At 37.1% G+C, this 23671-nt stretch overlaps 2 protein-coding genes across 2 annotated transcripts in view; one reads left to right on the top strand and one right to left on the bottom strand.

Annotated features, from left to right (window-relative positions):
• Positions 1-5337: 5337 nt before the first annotated feature.
• The window catches only part of ralgps1 (Ral GEF with PH domain and SH3 binding motif 1), a 164786-nt gene continuing 146452 nt past the window's right edge, over positions 5338-23671 (top strand). The window contains exons 1-3 of the mRNA XM_073819499.1: positions 5338-5621; positions 20968-21056; positions 22922-23055. Coding sequence (XP_073675600.1) covers positions 22999-23055 — 57 coding nt within the window. The 5' untranslated portion in view covers positions 5338-5621; positions 20968-21056; positions 22922-22998. The remainder of the gene's footprint in view (positions 5622-20967; positions 21057-22921; positions 23056-23671) is intronic.
• On the bottom strand, positions 15854-16635 carry LOC141287671 (uncharacterized). The gene is given in 3 exon segments (XM_073819817.1): positions 15854-15879; positions 15882-16236; positions 16282-16635. Coding segments are annotated over 3 exon segments (735 nt in total).

Consider the following 23671-nt stretch of genomic DNA (forward strand, 5'->3'; position numbering starts at 1 on the left):
ATATATATTATATATAAATGAAACAATAAATTATGTCAAAAGGTGAAGTAAATAAAATAACTAAAACTTAAATTGAAATAGCAATTAATATAAATTAATAAAAACTAAGGATATTAAAAATATATACATTTTATATAAAAACAGAAAATATCAAATAAAATGTAAAAATATTAATTAAATTATTTAAAAAATACAGGTGAACACTGAATTATACGATTTTATCTATACTAATACTGTCACGACCACACACAAAGGAAGAAGGTGAGTATCTTTCAGGATATTTATTAACAAACGTGCACAGTTCAACACACGTGCAAACAGGTGAATAAGGTTCTCTGTAGTCGAATCTTCAAACACAACACAACAGGTGAGTTCAAGTTCATAAGTATCGTAGCGATAGCAACAGTCACTTCCCTTTGACACGGTTAACGTGTTTCACAGGAGAACATCGGAGCAATCCACGAGGAGCACAGGAGAGACAACAGGAAGGGGAGAAGATCCACAGAGAGACATCTATGCAACTTCGATACCAGCCACTGAGTGAATGTCTGGGGAGAGTATTTAAAGGGAGTGGTGATTGCTGGTGCAGGTGACGGTGATTAGAGCTCTGGTGATGGGCGTGGTGCAGTGATTGGGACTGAGGAAACGTGCTGAGGGTGTGACATAGCCCCCCCCCCAAGGGGCGGCTTCTAGACGCTCCAAAAAACAGGAAGAAACAGTCCAGGGGAGCGGTGGGGGGGCCAGGAGACTGAGGCAGAACAGGTTGGGCAAAGTCCCTCCAGAGCAGAGCAGGAGATTCAGGAACCCTCCAGGGCAGAGCCGAAGGCGGAGCAAGGGGTTTAGGAGCCCTCCAGGGCGGAACAGGGGGCCGCATCATGGACAGGGACCTGGGGAGAGCAGAGATAGAGGAGGCAGACAGAGCAGGGAGGAGCCAGATGGTAGTCCAGAGTCCAGCCCGGACGAGGCCCCAGAGCGGAGTCGAAGGAGGGAGGAGCCATGGTGGAGAGATGGCAGATGACACCCTGGGGACGAGCGATGGAGACGGAGCTACTGGCAGAGGTGACCCAGGTGGAGCCGAGCAGACGGAGGGCCAGGGTGACACAGAGGGTCCAGAGGGCCAAGGCGGAGCTGATGGCTCAGGCGACTGAGGCGGAGATGTGGATCCGGAAGACCGCAGCAGAGCCGGAGCGACAGAGGACAAAGGCGGAGCTGATGGCTCAGGCGACTGAGGCGGAGATGTGGATCCGGAAGACCGCAGCAGAGCCGGAGCGACAGAGGACAAAGGCGGAGCTGGAGGGAAGGAGGAGCCTGACAGAGCCGGAGGGACAGAGTGACAAGGCGAAGCCGGAGGAATGGAGTCCCGAGGTGGCGGATGGTCGACGACTGACCAAGGCGGAGCCGGAGGGACGAGGGAGCCCGGTGGAGCTGGTGGGATGACGGGCCACGGTGGAGATGAGGGAGCCAGGAGCCAAGGCGGAGCCGGGGGGACGAGGGAGCCCGGTGGAGCTGGTGGGATGACGGGCCACGGTGGAGATGAGGGAGCAAGGAGCCAAGGCGGAGCCGAAGGGTCGGAGGACCGAGGTGGAGTCCAGGACTCGGAGGCTGGAGGTAGAGACTGGGGATCGACCTGCCTAGGCGGAGCTGGAGCCTGGGAGTCCCGAGATGGATCCACAATCCTAGATGGCGCAGCCTGAGGGAGAGCTGAGGGACAGACAGGCCCTAGCAGAGACAGGGCTGAGGAACTGGCTGCTTTGAGTGGAGGCGGGAGAGGGAGGCTGGGTGGGAACTTCAGAGACTCTGGACGGCTGGACGGGACCAGCGCGGATTCAGGAGAACTGGGCAAGACCAGTGGAGATTCTGGACGGCTGGGCGGAACCAGCGGGGACTCAGGACGGCTGGGCGGAACCAGCGGGGACTCAGGACGGCTGGGCGGAACCAGCGGGGACTCAGGACGGCTGGGCGGAACCAGCGGGGACTCAGGACGGCTCTCTTGAGGAGCGGGCTCTGGACGGCGCTCTTGAGGAGCGGGCTCTGGACGGTGCTCTTGAGGAGCGGGCTCTGGACGGCGCTCTTGAGGAGTGGGCTCTGGACGGCGCTCTTGAGGAGCGGGCTCTGGACGGCGCTCTTGAGGAGCGGGCTCTGGACGGCTGGACGACCCCAGCGGAGATTCAGGAGGGCTGGGCGTCTCCAGCGGAGACACTGAAAGAGCTAGCTCTGGGCGAGCGGTCACTGGAGGGCGCTCTGGCGGCGCAGTCACTGGAGGGCGCTCTGGCGGCGCAGTCACTGGAGGGCGCTCTGGCGGCGCAGTCACTGGAGGGCGCTCTGGCGGCGCAGTCACTGGAGGGCGCTCTGGCGGCGCAGTCACGGGAGGGCGCTCTGGCGGCGCAGTCACTGGAGGGACATCGGCCATTTTGGCAGGGGAAACCGGAACGTCGGCCATTTTGCGAGCTAGCATGGCCGCCCGCACTGACCTCAACGGTGGGTCGCGCACGCTGGCCATCAGGATTGGCCATGACGTAGGAGGGTTGGCCGCGGGCTCCAGGCTGGCAAGGTGGGAGAAGCTATTGGTTTGGTATGTGAGGGGTTCAGGCGGGGGGTAAGCCGGCAAGACGGGCTGGGTTTCGTAGTGGGTTGGATGAGGAAACTTACCATCACTCTTTATTTCTTTAACCTCGATACTAGAGCCATTTATATAAAGAGTGAGGTTGATTAGTTCAATCAAGGAAAAATCGCATATGGGGGAGTTGCATCGGATTGTTTCCTCATCCAATCCCATACGAAACACCACAGCAAGAGTTAAGTCGGGCCAGCTTACCCGATGGGAGAGCTCAAGGAATTCCTCCACATACCACTCCAATGTTCGCCCACCTTGCCGTAGGCTCCATAGCCTGTCCTCAGCGTCCGACAGTTTTAATGATTCGTGAGAGAGTCCGCTGAATGCTGCGTTCGCCTCCATGAGTGAGCTGAAGAAACAATTTTTTTGATGGGGCTGGTATCCTGTCACGACCACACACAAAGGAAGAAGGTGAGTATCTTTCAGGATATTTATTAACAAACGTGCACAGTTCAACACACGTGCAAACAGGTGAATAAGGTTCTCTGTAGTCGAATCTTCAAACACAACACAACAGGTGAGTTCAAGTTCATAAGTATCGTAGCGATAGCAACAGTCACTTCCCTTTGACACGGTTAACGTGTTTCACAGGAGAACATCGGAGCAATCCACGAGGAGCACAGGAGAGACAACAGGAAGGGGAGAAGATCCACAGAGAGACATCTATGCAACTTCGATACCAGCCACTGAGTGAATGTCTGGGGAGAGTATTTAAAGGGAGTGGTGATTGCTGGTGCAGGTGACGGTGATTAGAGCTCTGGTGATGGGCGTGGTGCAGTGATTGGGACTGAGGAAACGTGCTGAGGGTGTGACAAATACATGTAAAAAAATAATGTCACTTCAAATCATTATAAAATCAGTAAATAAATTGTATCAATAGCGCAGCAAAAAAAAAAAAGAACTAAAATGTAAATAATGCTAAATTAATAAAAACAATATAAGTATTTAAAAATATATATTTAATATGAAAAGAAAGAAAATACAAAAATAAAATCAAAATGTTAATTATGTTAATACATGTCACTCTTTGTCAAATCATTATAAAATTAAATAATATATTATTTATATATATAAATTATATAAATAGACCAGTAAATAAAATAACCAAAAGTAAAATTTTAATAACAATTAATGTAAATTAATAAAACCTATATAGGCGTATATAAAATATATATGTACTTAATACGAAAACAGAAATTTAAAATGAAAATCAAAATATTAATAAAAAATATAATACTGAATTATAAGCTTTTATCTATGCTAATACATTTATAAAATACATGTCACTCTTCAAACCATTATAAAATCAGCAAATAAATTATATAAATAGGCGCAGTAAATAATTATAAGACCATAGAAAATAATAATAAATAATAATATTAAAAAAACTAAAAATAAACACTATTTCTTTAAATAGATATATATATAAATAAAAAAACTAGGGATATTAAAAATATATAAATTTAATATAAAAACAGAAAAATATATATTAATTAAATTATTTAAAAAATACAAGTGAACACTGAATTATAAAATTGTATCTTTACTAATACAAGATATTAATAAAAAAACTATCTGTAAACACTGAATTATAAGCTTTTACCTGCTAATACATTAACGAAAACATGTCGCTTTTTTTTCAGATCTTTATCAAATCAAATAAATTATATAAATAGACCAGTAAATAAAATAACCAAAACAAAGATTTTAATAACAATTAATATAAATTAATAAATACTATATAGGCATATTTAAAATATACATGTACTTAATATGAAAACAGAAAAAAAATTAATAAAAATATTAATAAAAAATATAATGCTGAATTATAAGCTTACCTATGCTAATACATTTATGAAAATACATGTCACTCTTCAAACCATTATAAAATCAGCAAATAATTCATATAAATAGGCGCAGTAAATTATTATAAGACCATAGAAAATAATATTAAATAATACTATTAAAAATACTAAAAATAAACACTACATTTCTTTAAATAGCAATTAATATAAATTAATAAAAACTAGGGATATTAAAAATATATCAATTTAATTTAAAAACAGAAAATATGAAAACAAACATATTAATGAAATTATTTAAAATATTCAGTAAACACTGAATTATAAGCTTTTACCTGCTAATACATTTACAAAATACATGTCACTCCTTTTCAGATCATTTTTAAATCAAATAAATTATATAAATAGACCAGTAAATAAAATAACCAAAACTAAAATTTTAATAACAATTTAATAAAATCTATATAGGTGTATTTAAAATATATATATGTATTTAATATGAAAACAGAAAATATAAAAATAAAAATATTAATAAAAAATATAATACTGAATTATAAGCTTTTAAAATCAGCAAATAAATTATATAAATAGGCACAGTAAATAATTATAATACCATAGAAAATAATAATAAATAATAATATAAAAAAAAAAAAAACTAAAAATAAACACTACATTTCTTTAAAGGAACATCAAAATTGAACAAACCTGTTACCCAGCGGCACCCTTTCCACACATATTTTCAACTCTGCACAGGGAGACATATGCGCGCGACAGTATTGACCTAATTAATGATTGGTCATTCAATTATGAGGGCGGAACCTGGCGTCCACCCAGACACCACGGGATTGGTCAAAGCTTCTGCCCATCAAAATGTATGGGTACAACACTTCCTGATGTCGATGCCCAGCTGTTGGCAAATGACCCGCATCTCCACCATCCGATAACATCGTCTCCACACACAGGACTGCCCTCACTGTTTGGCATCATACCTGCTCAAAACACGCTGGCTGCAAAGACGACGGCCATGTACGGAATAGAATAACTCAAATAGGCTTAGAATTGGCCAGTGGATGAGAGTGAATCCTTTCAAATTGGATTTTTGTGTCCTTAAGGTCGTGCTGCAGTACAGCAACATAAGCTTCGCGTTGACCGGCGCGTACATCTCAACGGCGGGGACGAGGACAGTGGCATATTTTCATTGACAGGTGAGTTGAACTGGACTGTATGTGTAAAGAGCATCAAGCGCAAATGAAAACAGCTTCAGCAGGGATGGAGTTGCGTCACGGGGGGTCGTCTGCCTCTACCCAGCTGGGTACCACACTGTCAATATGATGCATGGCGCCATTACATCTAAAACAGCGTGCATATGCAGGGTGCTCGTTGTCACGGTGTTATGTTGAGATGTTATGATACCAGTTTGCTGTAAAGATACTGTTCTACTTGATGTTCTATGCAAAGTGGATGATTGAATAATAGATTTTTATGTGGTGGCTCATCAGTATTCAGAAATCTGCTCTGCTAGTTATACCTGCACTGTCATATTATGAAAACAGCCATTATAAATATGATGTAAATAATAAAACTGAGAATCTCAGCAATACTGTAACTGACAGGGTGATGACAGACAGCTTAAAGCAAAACACTCCCTGAAGCTGTTCTGCATTGTGCTTTTGTTGATGTGTATATGCTTATTTGTAGGTTTTGAGAGCTTTTTTGTATGGGGATTTCGGAAAGATCCAGGCTCTTCTGTGTTTGTTTACGTGGCTGGTGTTATGGGCTGGAGAGTCTACCTTGACTTTGGAAAGCACCTGTGTTTATGTGTTACAGTAGTTGCACTTTCACATTGCATTGTGGAAAGTGCTGGGAGTCCAGGGTTCATATTATACATCCAGTTTATGGAAGTGTGTTACATTTAGGATTACGGATAAATTGTGATGAATGATTAGTATCAATATAGACTCTTCTTTCGTAACAGAATATTAACAATTTACATCCAATTAAAGTTACACTTGAAACTGAAATTGATTTGCTAAGTGGTTGTTTATTATTATCTGGCAATGTTTAATGCAAGTTGCATATACAGTTGAAGACAAAAGTTTAGATAAACCTTGCAGAATCTACAAAATGTTACTTATTTTATCAAAATAAGAGGGATTATACAAAATGCATGTTGTTTTTTTAATTTAGTACTGGCCTGAATAAGATATTTCACATAAAATATGTTTACATATAGTCCACAAAAGAAAATAATAATGACCCTGTTACCTGAATGATCCACAGCAACATTTTTTTTTTTTTTTTTTAGTGATAGTTGTTCATGAGTCTCTTGTTTGTCCTGAACAGTTAAACTGCCCGCTGTTCTTCAGGTCACACAAATTCAGTGTTTTTTCAGCTTTTTTTGTGTATTTGAACCCTTTCCAACAATGACTGTGTGATTTTGACATCCATCTTTTCACAATGAGGACAACTGAGGGACTCATATAGAACTATTACAGAAGGTTCAAATGTTCACTGGTGCTTCAGTAGGAAAACAATGAAAAAACAATGCATTAAAAGCCTGGGGTGTAAACTTTTGAACGGAATGAGGATGTGTACATTTTTTTTTATTTTGCTTAAATATCATATTTTTTATTTAGTACTGACCTTCAAAAGCTACAGAAGATACTTACATGTTCCCCAGAAGACATAATAAGTTAAATTTACCCTGATCTTCATATTCAAATAGTTTCCACCACTCTTAATGCCTCGTGTTTCCTTCTAAAGCATCAGTGAGCGTTTGAACCTTCTGTAATAGTTGCTTAGGAGTCACTCAGTTGTCCCCAGTGTGAAAAGATGGATCTCAAAATCATACAGTCATTGTGGGATAGGGCAGTTTAACTGTTTATGACAAACAAAGAACTCTTACTCAACTATTACTAAACAAAATCATTCAGGTAACAACACAGTAATTACATAAATTTTTCAGATTCTGGAAGGTGTATGTAAACTTTTGACTTCAACTGTATCTAAAATAATATTATTTGTATTTTTTCTGTGATCTCAGTGTACCTGATACATTAACTGACTGTGCAAGTAATATTAATACTTAGTTAATTAATAATTAATAATAAATTAATAATGGCTATTTCTATTGGTTTACACACCTATAACAGTTTATCACATGTTTAGTTAATTTACTGATCCCATAGTAGAGTGTGGCACATAATATGACTGTACCTTGTACATTTTTATAACAAAGACAGGGTCTTGTTAATAAAATATGTCCATACACATTCCACAGCAGTGGTTCTCAACTTTGTTGACTTGAGGGCCTCTCATTGTCCAACACAATATTCGAAGTTCCCTTATATAAAATATTTCCTTACTTGTTTTAAACTATTTTTAGATTCAAGAAAAATCTTTATTATTTTTATTTACAATTTATCTCAATAATTAAAGGGATAGTAGAGAATTAAAAAAATATATATATTATTTATTTATGAATTTAATTATTATAAATTATTATGAGACAACGATTATTATCAGGGCAAACGTTGAAGGACCTATTTTGTAGGATAGATACTTATTAGGATAGACACAAGATAGTATAGGATAGACACAAATTTTATCACAGTACATTTAAAGAATCTTTTTGTTTTTTTAGAGTTGGGTTTTTTTTTAGGTTGAGAACCTCTAAACAGAAATTGTCCCAACAGTAAGTAGCCATCCAATTATTTCTTCCAAGATATACAAATAGTTCATAAATAATACAAATAGTGAATAAAGTTTAAAGACAAAGTGACTGTAAGTTTTTATGCACCTTTAGCTGTTAAAGATTATGCTATAGCTTTATATAAAAACATTTTTCAACATTAATATCTTCATGACAGTTAACACTACTAATCAGTAGTTAATGTATACACACAAACAGTTATGAAAATGATTCATATACTGTTATAGATATTAATAATTCAAAATACACTCACAAATTACTTGCCTGTTAAATGTAATGTTTAATGGATTTACATGACATTAAAATTTAATATGAGCTATGAGTAAGTCAAGTTTCCTGCAAAGCTTGCAGACTTTTTTTGGCATCTTATTTATGTATTGCAATTATTTCCTTCCCCTTTGCTTATTTTTACTTGTTTACAAACATTAACAATGTTTTCTTCTCACCATGTAGTGGTTGACCGCTGTGTAATTTGCCAGTGAATATACTTTTAGTATATTTAATATAGTAGATGTGTTCTTTCTTATCCTCCTTATTATTTTGTCTCATTTGCTGTGGATTGCTCCTGTATTCAATGTTTAGAGTCGATGGCAAACTTTCAAGTGTGCACTAGGGTAGCCAAAAAATCTGCTACACTATATTGTGTTGTTTTGTTGTGTGTTACGCCTCCGTGAAATCTGCTGTCTGCTTCAAGCGCTGATGAGAAAATCTGTTATTGTTTCAGGAGCAACCTTTGTTTTCTGTTTGTTTGAGACCTTAGAGTTCCCAGAGCTCAACTGGTAAAGCAGAATATTAGCAATGACAAGGTCATTGGTTTAATTCCCAGGGAACAACAGATATTGATCAAACTTATAACTTGAATGCACTGTGAGTCACTTTAGATAAAGGCATCTGTCAGATGAAATAAATGTTGTATTGTTGAGATCTATACTTTTGTTACTAGAAAAAGGGAAATGTGCCATACAGCGGGTCCTCTGGAGTCAGGGGCAAGAAACACTGCCAATGTTGAACATGTCGGACATCCAATGTGGCAGATTGTTGCCTGCAGACTGCTCTGCCCTCGTGTGTGATATAAAAAATATGAACGCATTACAGCTCTCAGTTGCCATAGAAACTGTGCTGAATCTGTATCTTAGATGAAATGGGGCAAAATCAAACCTGTGAGTCTTTAGAGAGCAAAGAGAACAATTGTAGTTTTATTATTTGAAATGATGATTTCAGCTGTCCTGGGTAGTTTTAGTTTGGAAAAATGTATTTTTAGTAACCTAATACAGAACAATGTGGTTGTTTTAAAGTTTTTTTTTTGTAGTTAAAAAAGTTGATAACACTTTACAGTTAGAGTTAGAGTTATAATTGTTAAATTTAGTTACTGCAATAACAGTGAATACTTTCACACCATTTTTAATCTTGGTTAATATTAGGGCTGTCCCCGAATAGTCGAAGATTCGATGCATCGATATGCGGAGCCTGATTCGACCACCGATCTCACAGTCGAATCTTCGCGGGTGAAACTAGCATCATACCATTTTGCCAATATGGGGGTGCTCAATGTCTAATTGCACACAGAACTACTGGTTTTGTACGGTTATAATAAGTTATATACAGCCTTTGATTATGATAATGCAGTAAAAACAAAAGTGAAAAGAAAGAAGCGTTCAATAAATATTTTTAACGTGTTTGTGAATAAATCCAACCACCCCTGTGACTAATTTATTTTTCACTTTCCCTGATGCATGACGAGATGAGGACCATCTTGACGGCAGGGATGGCGGCGATCACACCGAACGCGTTTTTGCAGTTGGAGGCGCCTCTTTTGAATGGTTTTCTGTTGGCAGTGAGCGTTCTGCACGCCTCGCGTTTTGCAGGAGCGCTCTGAGCGCCTGAAGTTGAAAAAAAAAATCAACTCTGAGCGGAAAAACGCCCAACGTCATTCGCGTTCTTTTCCATTGTCCAATCGAATGAATGGAGAGGCGGGCCTTCTGTTGTGATGGCGAAAGTTTACCGTTTCTTAAAAAGTCCGGAGACTCCAAGAAATGGAGGAGAAACCTTTGGTGTCTATCGTGGGTAACCCGGAGCTGTATTATTTAGGGTTTCTGCTAATATGACAGTTTACTTAACAGCAAAAAACTACGATTTTAGAGCGCTCGCGCTATAATCCTTTGAATTGATTGACAGGACAGCTGTTTTGGTCGTTGCTTAGCAACATAAAAAAACTGCAGCACATTGCTCTTTCATTAAGTCACCAAAAAAGGCAGTGCTGTGCGCCTCGCGTTTTTAGAACTAAAAGACGCGTTCTGTGTTTTTATTTAAACCTAAATAAGTTTGTCTGTCAGTTGGCAGGCAGTTTTGGTCGCTTATAAAATAAAATAAAAATAGTTTTACCCTCCTGCTGACTATAGTGTCGTGCCCCTCCCAACTCATTCACACACGCACATAAGCCTAGATGATTCGACTATCGGTCGACTATAGAAAGATTCGAAAATTCTGATTCGACTATGAAAATTCATAGTCGGGGACAGCCCTAGTTAATATACATTTTTGCATTCGAATGAAATTTTTACATTAACAAAAATAAAGACAAGTGCCCCTATTATGCCATTTGGAATATTGCCTTTCATTCAGTGTGTAATGTAGCTGTATGTGAATACAAATGTTCTGCAAAGTTGTAAAGCCAAAAGTGCAGGATAAATAAAGTTAATGTCTCCCAAGATAAAAAATCAACTCTGAACATTTTTCCGACAACGCTTGCTCTTGAAAGATGGCTCAGTACTCTGTTTGTTTGAAACAACTGGCTCCACTGAATCACAACCTGTAAATATGATAAATAATAGATGTTTATATTTCTACTGAGTGTTCAAAATACGGAGCTTTGGCAAAGGGCGTATTGTTTTTGTGAACACACTGTATTCAGTAGACCAATCACAACAGACTGGGTAGGAGAGTAGACTCACAGAAAGGAGGGGTTTAGAGAGACTGAATCTTTGAACTGCTTCAAACGAATCGTTTGAGAATCGCTGGAATATGAGGTGAAATTAAATGCATGGTTTAAGAAAACAAAAGCGTTGTTTGACCTTGCATGCATGTAAACTTATTGTAGGAGACTTCCAAGACAATATTAGGAACCTTAAAAATGGCTTAATGGGGCATTTTATCCATTAATAAAAGTGTATTTATAAAGTACAGTAACATATTATATTAGGGCTGCACGATAGATCGTTTCAGCATCGTCATCACGATGTACGCATGCGCGATAGTCACATCGTGGCAGTCACGATGCAGGGCAAAAAAAAAAATTATGTGTGTCTGATTTAAAAATATACTTTCTATATTTCTAAACTTTCTATTCACAGATCTATATTTTTCTAAAATAAAGTAATTAACTCATGTTTAAAGGTTCTTTAAAAACTACAATGCACACGTTGCTTCACCTACTTCATGCATGCAGTCTCTGTGTGCTCATGGCGAAATGAGCGCGGGACGGGAGAAAAGCGCCGAAATGGAAGATTTGGTCGCAAAAAGAAACGCAACGTCGGTCATATGGAAGTATTTTGGATACAAAAAGGATGCTGCTGACCAAAAACAGGTGCTTTGTCGGGAGTGCCTGGCAGTTGTTGCCACAACTCACGGAAACACTACGAATTTAAGGGACCGTTCACATGTCGCGCCTAAAAACGCGTGGAAAACGCTAGGCACGCCGCTTTCTCCTTCTTTCCAAAGCGCTCTGTAACTTGAGTGGCAGAGTGGCGTCTGCCGTTGCTAAGCAACCATGACCCGCGCTCTCCTAAAGACGCGGAAGTTTCAGCAAAGATAAATAAACAAAGATAAATGGATTTCCAAAACTAAAAATTGCTTGCAGTAGCTCTGCTGCTAAAAAATGTTATCCCTGTAACAGCTATGATCAGCTGTTCCTCCATCTTGGCTAAGCTTTTAATGTTTTTCGTGAAATGAAGAAGCTGATTTCCCTTTCATCAGGGTAAAAGCAACATTCATTATTAATTTCATATTAGAGCCTTGATTTGCCTGAATTGACAGTGAATAAGGTGAGTCAAACTGTTTATGAAACTACCCAAAATAAGCTTTAAAAAGTATTTTATTTCAGGGTTTTGATTATACTGTACTTTTACATTTTTTATTCTTTGAAAATGCTTACAAAATTACCCCAATTATTCTTGAATTATTATTTGATTTTTAAGCAGTTCAAAACAACCTGATGAACATAAATGAATTTGTACACATCGCAATATATATTGCAAGAAAAAAATATATCGCAATGTAATTTTTTCCCAATATCGTGCAGCCCTATATTATATTATGTTGTATTTTTTTGTTATTATATAATGTAGTTTTATAACACTATATTATATAATATGCCTATTATACGGACCCTTTTCATAGACTGTGATGATAAATGTGAAAACTTATTACCATTGCAAATCTAGCATTTAGAAAAAAAAATATATATATATATATATATATATGTTACATTTATAACAGTATACAATTGCAACTTTTTATCTCACAATTCTGATATTTTTCTCGCAATTGCGAGTTTATATCTCGCAATTTTGACTTTGTTTCTCAGAATTGCGTGATACAAACTTGTAATTCTGACTTTTTTCTCAGAATTGTGAGATACAAACTCACAATTGCATTATAAAGTCACAACCGCGAGACATTAACTTCCAATTCAAAAATGTAAAGTCACAATTCTGAGAAATTAAGTCACAATTGCGAGATATAAACTCTCAATTGTGGCTTTTTTTTTTCTCAGAATTGTGAATTTATATCTCACAATTGTCAGGGCTCTAGACTAACCTTTTCCACTGATTGCACTAGTGCGCCTAACTTTTTTCTTAGGTGCACCAGCACAAAAGTTAGGTGCATCCAAATTTTCGACCGAATCGCATTTAACACAGCAGTTTTACAAGTTCACTTTTTTTTTTTTTTTTAAATCACTGTCCATATAGGCAATAATGACTTGTAAATGATTAACTAACAATCTGGTCAACATAAAGTTCTTTATTTGAAGCACAATTCTACAAGAAAGGTAACTTACTGAAAAAGTATTGGTGCTTAAAGTGCTTCACTGAGCTGAAATTTAAACTTAAAATTTCTCTGGCTTGGACTTGATTGCATGTGGCTCATTATCTAATGCTGTCTCCGGACCGGGGCTTGACATAACCTGGGAGGTTGATGGCTCCGTGTCAGAGCATTGATTATGATTTTCAGACAGATCAGGCCATAACTTAATGAAAAAGTTGTCAATCCAGGGGTCTACGCTTTTCTTGTTAGGAGCACTTCATTCAACTAGATTCGTTTAAAAACGCACGTTCATTCATAAACAAAACACCACTGTGTTTGAGTGGAGATGCGCAGCGGCTTTGTAACTTGTTTCAGACTACTTTTGATAACGAAATAGAGCAAAATCAGGCAATAGTATTATAGTCAGACAATGTAAGTCACTTAATAATAACTTCTTGTTTATTTAACTGTTGTATTAAATCAATATCTCATTTACAAACGAAGCTCTCTATAGTGAACAATCAATCTCTTATTTACACACTCTCTACACTTTGTTTATGAAAGGATTCGTGAGCTATGTCTGTAATATGTATGTCTATGTCTGAAACCGTTAAAGCTCCCCTGAGCGCAAATACAAATATGCTGATCGAGTCAGTCGCACATGGTGCTCCTAAATATTTTTTCAGTCGCATGTAGTAGTTTTTTTTTTTTTTTTGCCCTCGAATGGCTGGTCGCACTGGTGCAGCCTCAGATTTCTTTTAGTCGCGCCATTGAGAAATTAGGTCGCACTGTAGAGCCCTGATTTTTCTCAGAATTGTAAGTTATCAAGTCAGAATAGTGAGATGTAAACTTGCAATTCTGAGAACATATCAGTTTTTTCCCCTTAAAACTAGAGATGTTCCGATACCCTTTTTTCCTTCCCGATACCGATTCCGATACCTGGGCTCGGGGTATCGGCCGATACCGAGTACTAATCCGATACCTGGGTGTGTAATTGTACAGCTGTAGATAATACTAATAAATTATTTTATTGTGTGCTTCAGACTTATTCCTTAATAAAACAAATATACAGTGATATATACAGTGAACTAGAGTATTTTTATTATATGACATACATTGAACTTTTATTATATGACATATACAGTGAACTAGAGTATTTTTATTATATGACATACATTTGACAGTAATATTTTTTCATATAGTTAGTATTACTAATCTGGTTTTCTGACGTACATCAGCCCTGTTTATAACAGAGAATTTTGGCCAGAATTTGAAAGATTCTCACTAGATCTCGCAGCAACCTTATTCATTGTGCGGCATTTTCAAATGCTCCTCACTGCATCTCGCAGCAGTAACAGTGTTGCAAAATCAACATTGGCTCCCGAATAAAGCTGTTCGGGGTTTGTGCAAGTTTGTTTGCATTGCAGTCCAAGCTGATAAACGGTCAGCGCTGAGCAGCTCAAACGTGTCGTGTTAGTTTCACTTTCGTTTCGCGTGCCATTTTATGTTTCTCATCTGAGACAGAAATGGCAGAGCTTATGAGTTGAACAACGCGGTGGTCACGCCAGTGTGACCGCTCATGTAAATTAGTAACACTGGCAGAAAAATTGGTCACAGTCTGGAGCCCTTTAATATTACCGTGTCCCGCGCGCTTCAGTACAAGGAGTAAACAAACCACGCGCCTGTACAATTCATTAACACAGAACCACGCATTAATTCATATTTAAACAGTCGGATTTTGGCTTAATATTAGTCCATATCACGATTTGATTTAAGTGTAATGAACTACCTTTGATTAATGCATCAAACTTTGACAAATTCCGTGACGTTCCGCGTTAAACTGTAAGTTACATTTTGACTGGATTCCGCGATTCCGTCCGTGTTTTCCGCATCGCAGAAATCATAAAGCCCTACATATGAGACATGCCGCCGTTTTAGCGGACAAACTGCTAGCACATTTGTATTTCTTCTTCGCTGCTCTAAACAGTGGTTGCTTGTGGCAACACTGTTTGCATTCTGAGCCGCGAAGAAGAACTGGCTTCTGATTTGCTAGCGGGAATAACATCTTAAGAAAATGGTATCGGATCGGTACGTGGGTTCAAGTACTCGCCGATTCCGATGCTAGATTTTTTTGTGGTATCGGCGGCATTTCCGATACTAGTATCGGAATCGGAACAACCCTACTTAAAACTAAACTTTATAACTCACAATTGCAAATTTATATCTATATATGACTATTTTGAGAAAAAAAGTTACAATTGCGAGATATAAACTCACAATTGCGAGAAAAGCAGTCAGAATTGCAAGATACAAACAATTGCAAGGAAAAAAATAGAGTTGTTATCTCGCAATCCTGACTTTATTTCTCACATTTGGGTTATATCAAGCTCTGAGAATTTTTTTTTTTTTGTTTTGTTTGACAATTCTGACTTAATTTCTTAGAAGTTGTGTCTTTATTTCCATTAATTGCGAGTTTATATCTCACAATTCTGAGAAAAAAGTCAGATTTGCGAGTTTGTATCACACAGTTCTGAGAAAAAAAAAGCCAGAATTGTGAGATGTAAACTTGCCAGAATTGTGAGATAAAGTATTTTTTTTTTTTTTTTTTAGTCAGCGGTGGAAACGGCCACGGAAACATGACCACTACAGATTGTTGTGTCAGAGCAAGTGTGCTAACTGCTAGGCTTTAACAATTGTTTATAATTATTCATCTGAGCTTGCTTTGGTTTCAGCCCTAGTTCTTTACACATCCGATCCATCTTTTCCAGCTCACTGCTAATGCGCAGCACATCAGCATTCATCATCAAAAATGCAGAAGAACTTTCAGTGGGAATTCTGTAGTTTCTGTCAACCACCAGTGAGAAGCCACCAGGCAGAGAGTACTTCACAGTGCTGGTCCTGGTCCAGCTGTCATACATCTGAATCCGGGCCATGTTCAAAAAGTTCTTCATGGTCATACTTTGCATTTCATTATGGGTCAGAGAAAGCTGGAGACACTTTGAGAGATGCAGCATGATGGAGCATGGGTCACTTAGTTCTCTGTATATGAGAGATGTATCTGATGTTCTCTGAACTTGGCTTTTGGACTTGACCTTTACAGAACACTCGTTGCTTGGTGTTTTTCTAAAGGCAGCACCTGTTTCTGATTTTTCTTGATGGGATTGGTTGAGTATTTTGCTTTTCTTTTCTTCAGAATGTCCAGCTTCCAATGTTTTGGTGTCGTGTGATTGAGCGTGATTAAGCTCTTGTTCTTCTGCCAGGATCAGTCCCCATTGGCCGTTATGCTGATTCAACCAAGTCTGTGTAGAAGCCAGTTGGAAGCTGTCAGTATCGTAGTAGTACTCTACGTCTAAGGTTTCCCCCACACAGCGGGCGCCTATTTCCTTGAGGCGATGCTCTGTCTGCTCTCCCAGCTCATACTCCATCTTCACTGGAACCTGCATGATGTCTTCTTCAAACACTTTAGGGCTTTCATCCACTCTCATTGTATTTAGAAACATCTGTTTGAATTCAGAATTTGTGTTTTAGTATTGCATTTTTGATAGTGCCAAGCAGAACCTGGACAGTTTTAATTGTATTTGTCAGCCTGGCTTGCCATTGTATGTGAAAAAACAGGAGTCAAATTCAATTACCTAGCGGAATAATTACAGAGAAATAAATAGAGCATATGAATTACATTTTTTTAAGCTTAACTAATTTAAAACAGCTTAACATTTGACCGGTACCTTAGATAAAAACAGACATCACTGTATTCCAGGTTATTCTTTGCTCTAGTGATTTTAGTGTTACACTTGATTCTGATTGGTTAGATGTGACAGTAAGTGGTGGAAAAAATATTTGCACATTGTCCATGGAAACTGACTGATGCTACTGGGAATGGGCTGTTTTGTTAGAAAAAGCTTTAAGCTAATCTAATATAATTGGAAAAGTACCGTTTCAACTCAGGTCAGTATTCAAGTTAAAAAAACAGTAAGATTTTTAATGTTTCTTAAGAAGTCTCTTCTGCTCACCAAGCCTGCATTCATTAGATCCAAAATTCAACAAAAAAAAGTAATAACAAAAGCAGTAATATTGTAAAATATTTATACTATTTAAAAAAAAACTGCTTTCTATTTGAACATATTTTAAAATATAATTTATTCCTGTGATCAAAGCTAAATTTTCTCAGAAATCATTCTAATATGCTGATTTGCTGTTCAAGAAACATTTATTATAATTTTTATTAACAATATTTAAAACAATTTAGTGATTTATTTTTCAGATTTTTTTGATGAAATAAATAAAAAGCTTTTGTAACATTATACACCATACCATTCAAAAGCTTGGAGTCAGTACAATTTATTTATTTGTAGAAATCAATACTTTTATTTAGCAAGGATGCTTTAAATTGATCAAAAGCTATGATAAAGACATTTATAATGTTAAAAAAGATTTCTATTTCAGATAAATGCTGTTCTTTTGAACTTTCGATTCTGAACTATCAAGAAACCTGAAACATTTACTGCTTTCAACATGATAATAATAATAATAAATGTTTTTGAGCAGAAAATCAGAATACTAGAATGATTTCCAAAGGATCACATGACTGGAGTAATGATGCTAAAATTTCAGCTTTAAAATTGCAGCAATAAATTACATTATAAAATATATTCAAATCAAAAACTGTTAATTTAAATACTAAAAATTAGTGGTGGGCCGTTATCGGCGTTAACGTGCTGCGTTAACGTGAGACTTTTATCGGGCGATAAAAAAAATATCGCCGTTAATCTATTCTCAAATTTGGGTTGGGAGCTGGGTCTAAACTACGCAAGCTATGATGACTTTCACCTTGATAGTTTAACGCGGATGTATACCAAAGACTATAGAATATGGTCGCGCGTTTATGTCTCCTCCGCCAAAACACAGACGGGATCACGTCGTCCTCCATTCATAAAAACCGAATCTACTATAGCGCGAAATGCCACGTAAATTCGTCGTTTTTTGGATTCATAAATCAAATATGGTCTGTCACTTAATTCAAATCGCGATATGGACTAGTGTCTGTGAAAACTGAAATGCAAAAAGACCGTTTTAATATGAATCCGGTATGTTCCGTTTGCCTAGCTGTATGTATGAAATTCATACTATGAATGGTGGAGACGCGCTTTTACTACACGCATACTGAAACACACGTGACGCTCCCGGTAATTTTTGGCATTTGCATCTCACATGAACTGATAAACTCAATCTCCAAAACTGCTGTGAGTGTCACTTATACGGTTTCATTTGAGAAAACTCGCATCATGTCATACTGTATACACAGAAACTTCACAGCAACCTGTCAAAATAAAAGTACGGTGTAACATGTTTAGTCATTATTTGGGTAGCACACATATTCTGAATGCCTTCAGCAGAATTCAAATGAGCCATTTTAATCTAGATTAATCTAGATTAATTCCAAGATTTAATCTAGATTAATCTAGATTAAAAAAATTAATCTATGCCCACCCCTACTAAAAATATTTCTAAATTTAGCTGTTTTTGCTGTGTTTTGGATCAAATAAATGCAGGCTTGGTGAGCAGAATAGACTTCTTTAAAAAACATTAAAAATCTTACTGTTCAAAAACTTTTGACTGGTAGCGTACCTACTTAAACTTGAAATGCTGTACTTTTCCAATTATATTAGATTAGATGAAAGCTAACAAAAGAACCTATTCCCAGTAGCATCAGTCAGTTTCCATGTAAAAAAAAACAAAAAAACTTTTGACTGGTAGTGTAATCTTAAAACTTAAAAGAAAAAAAGAAAATTCTGTCAATAATTATTACTCACCTATATGTCATTCCAAACCCGTAAAACCAGGGCTTAAAATTAACACTCGCCAAGCGCTAAATGTGAGTAAAAATCATAACAGTGTCAGTCGCCAGTTGGCAGGTAAAACTTTTACGAATTCTAATAAAGTTTTTTTTTGTAGTGAAAACAACAGACAGTTTTTAAAGAGATTTGCTTCTAAGCGAATAAAATAATATTTTCCAAAGCCAAAATAATCTTGATCAGCTGTTCCGTCATAAGCGACAAGATCGAATCAAATTATAGAATACAACCAGGCTGATAAGATCAGAGCAGTGTGATGACCAACCTGTCCCTAGACACGATTATAAAAACTTTTATCTGAGAAGATATTGCTGCTTTATTTCGGAAAATTAACTTTTCCCTTCTTTATTCTTTGTAAGCTGAAAATGTGGCAACACATACCTGGGGTTACACCACCTAAACGGTGCAGTTAAGTATAGTTTTAAAGGTTGCGCGTTCGACTGTACACATACACTGAGCCGCTTCAGACATCGCACTAGTAGCACTTCAGTGTATGAAAACACACAATTATGTTCAAATGAGCGGTTTTGACGAGTTAATCCATATACGTAATCTTATAAAGTCTTAAATGGCCTAAAGAGTTGGGAGAAAATCAGTTATACTGTAATGTTGAATAGCTATAATAAAATAAAATAAAAACACTGTAAATATGTTTAGTCATTGTAGTAGTAATAACTGCCTGTTTTTGCAAATAGAGTTTCATGGCCTGTAAATTTTATCACAGCGCCGGCCATTGGCAGGTGTGCCAAAAAGTTAGTTTTAGGTCCTGCATAAGACCTTTGTTCATCTTCAAAAAATAAATTAAGATATTTTCAATTAAATCTGAGAGCTTTAGTAATTATTGACAGAATTTTAATTTTTGGGTGAACTATGCCTTTAAGAGTTATACAAGACCTCCCAGTACTTCATGTCAGGGTACAGATCTCTCTGTCAGGGTTGACTGATTGACTGATTTATGCATTATGCATTGCATATCAATCTGAAGCAACATTTAAGCATATATTCAAAACAAATCTAGTGTTAATTCAGTGTTTATTGTATCAAGCAAGTTACCTTACCTCTAGGGAAATGTGCTACCAAGCAGCAATCCAAAATGTGTTAAGGTTACAGTTTGGCTGAAGTTATCCTATTAGTTGTGTTGTAGTTACAGTCTGTGTCTATGGCTACTGGTATGGTGCATTGGAACATAACAGCTCTAACTTTCTATTTTCCAAAGGATACTGATCACTGATCACTGTTTCCAATAAATTTGCTCAATTATCTTTTAGCATTGATAGAGGTTTTATGAGAACCAAATCAGCATATTAGAATGATTTCTGAAGGATCATGTGACAATGAAGACTGGAGTAATGATGTTGAAAATTCAGCTTTGAAAACAGTTCTTTTAAATTGTAATAATATTTCACAATATTGCAAACAAATGCAGCCTCTTTTATGAACATAAACATTTCTTTCAGAAACTGGAAGACATTTTAACAACCCCAAACTTTTGAACAGTAGTGTAGCTAGCTAGTATTTGTCTAATGTAATGCAATTAGCATTCGCAAGCAAGCCATATGGACAAATGCAGCCCTGCCTGTGGACAGCAAACATGAGTGCTAACAGTATTGACTGAATTCTTCACACTCGATTACACTAGTTAAATGCCCCTGCTCTCAGGTAAACAGTGAGTTTATCCACACCTCTGGCTGGGATATTTAACTTTGGAACACTATAGAACAATCAATCATGAAGCATAAAAACCTCACAATTCTATTTGTCTATACATTTAATCATTTGCTTTCTATATTATTGTGAAAATGTGGAAATTAACCTTGATGGTCTGCCAGTGATACAGTTTGTGCTAGAGTCTGCTGCACAGCTACACCCTGATGAATGCTTTGTATTTTAATTATAAAGTCAGAGTTTATGGAGCTCATAATGATCATAATGTCTTTCTTCCTGTTATCTCTCTTTCTCTTTCAGTATTACTAAAGAACAGCCGCTTGGGATGGCCTTCGGCAACCCTACCATGCAGATATTAGCCATGTGAAAGATCTGGAAAAACAAAATGGGTATGCAAATTTACACATATTGTTAGTTGTTGTACAAATGAATGCTTGCTAATGAAGTCATTTAGTAAAATATTATTTTGAAATTTGATATACTATGTTAAAAAAAATTCAAAATTCAACTTGAGGATGGTCATGATTAAGAACTTTTTTATTCCTGCGAAAACATTGACTAACATTATAAGCAGAAAAATTAGATAATGTAATATTAAAGCTAATGTTTTTCCTCATGTTTGAGCCTCATTATATCTATATACAATATCAAATAGCACTTAATGGAAACTGCATTGCATGGCACAGTAACTTTTTCCTTTCCTGCCTGTTTGTCATACACTTCTTCTTGATGTCTCAGTGCTGAAACTGCTCTTTCATAACTTGAGCTGAATTTGCTGAGGTCATCTCTTCTAGTTTGTTATTGCTTTAGATTTTTTTATTTTATTTCTAGTAATGAGCACATAGGGTGGTGCAGTGTTATTTTATTATCATTGAGATACTATTATAGTTTGTATTTGTGTATTTTTTTCATTTTAAAGTTTTAGTAATTTTGTGTTTTGTCATTTTATTTGTTTTTTAATATGTCTATGTAGTTTTTTTTTGTTTCAGTAAACATTAAGTAACAATTATGTTTTTTATGGTTTAGGTTTTTGTGTGTGTGTGTGTTTGTTTGTTTTAGTTACCTTTAATAACCCTGGAATGTTAAGTCGTACTTGGGAAATTGCTAAATAAATAAATAAACTACAAATAATACAACTTTACAACAATTAAAATGAAATGTTAATTTATGTTAATTTCAGAATACTGCTGGTCCTGTGCTTTTTTTGGTAATAGTAATACATTTCAGTGCTTCATTTTAAGGACATATGTGACCCTGGACCACAAAACCAGTCATAAGGGTACATTTTTTTGAAATTCAAATTCTGAAAGATGATAATGATCTGATTATGAATAAATAAGCTTTCCATTGATGTATGGTTTGATAGGACAATATTTGGCTGAGATACAACTATTTAAAAATCTGGAATCTGAGGGTGCAAAAAAATCTAAATATATACAAAATCACCTTTAAAGTTGTCCAAATGAAGTTCTTAGCAATGCATATTACTAATCAAAAATTAAGTTTTGATATATTTACAGTAGGAAGTTTACAAAATATCTTCATGGAGCATAAACTTGACTTAATATCCTAAAGATGTTTGGCATAAAACAAAAATCGATAATTTTGACCTCATACATTGTATTTTAGGCTATTACTACAAATATACCCGTGCTACTTGGTATTGTGGTCGAAGGTCACACATTTGTTTAACATTGTACAGTAAACAGTATTTGAAAATGTTGGGTGGTCATTTACTATCAAACTGAAAATCTGGATCCTGAAGCGCAATCAGCTGAGATCCAGTTTTTGAAGGTAATAAACTTGAGATATTCCTTCTGTTACTTCAATTCTAGAATGCATTTGTCCATACACACTGATTTCATTGAACAGTACATAGTAGATTAGCTCTGCGGGGTCTTTTAATGATATGGCTATGATATGGATATGGCTCTTATGATCAAGAAATGGCTGGCTTGCAAAATGTAGGGCAAACGCAGGAGTCATGTTGAGGGGAGAGACGCTGCATTTATAGTGAAGAGACCTCCATCTACTGGCTATATTCCGCATTGCTCCTCAGAACCAGTAGATCCAAAATACAACAGCACAGTGTGTTAAACAATAATTTTTATACATTATGAATAAAATACAGTATTTTATTTTAAGCCATAATTTCTATTCAATAGGCGTAGTAAAGCAAAAAATGTTTTCTAAGTTGCTAAATATACCTATTTAGGCATAAATAATGTGTAATGTGTGCGCTTGTGTGTTCCAGGGATGGCTGAGAGGTCGTGTGTGGCGGTGAGCAGCTGAGGTAGGCTGGGATCTGGGTCTTCTCTTCTGACTGAGAGCATGTACAGGAGGAATGGACTCCCTGCCAGCGTCAGCATCACCTCCCGCCACACACAGGTACTTAAACACATTCTGTTTGTTTACTAAAGAGTTCAACTATGACCGTTATACCTGGCAACCATTTTATTTTATGTGTTTTGATCAAAATAATCAGCTAAACCATCAGCACTGAACATTAAACTGTGCATAATGGACAGTAAACAGTGCCTTGCGAAAAAAAAACAGTGCCTTGCGAAAGTATTCATACCCCTTCATTTTATCACGTTTTCTATGTTGCTGCTTTATGCTAAACTGCTTTAAATTACTTTTTTCCCCACATCAATCTGCACTCCATACACTATAATGGCAAAAGCAAAAACAAGTTTTTAACATCTTGCTAATTTATTAAAAATAAAAAAAAATAATTATTCCATTGTGTAAGTATTCATAGTAGAAGGAAAGCTCAATGCACACAAATATTAAGATACCCAGTCCAGGCAGAACCTCAGCCTGGGAAGAAAGCTCACCTTCCAACAGGACAATGACCACAAGCACACAGCCTGGGCTTGAACTCAATTAAACATTTCTGGAGAAACCTGAAAATGTGCGTCTGCCCTCATCCGACCCGACAGAGCTTGAGAGGTAAAGAGGTGAGGAGAAGAATGGCAGATAATTGCCAAATGTTGATGTGCAA

The sequence above is a fragment of the Garra rufa genome, chromosome 15, assembly GCF_049309525.1.
Source record: "Garra rufa chromosome 15, GarRuf1.0, whole genome shotgun sequence".
Lineage (NCBI taxonomy): Eukaryota > Metazoa > Chordata > Actinopteri > Cypriniformes > Cyprinidae > Garra > Garra rufa.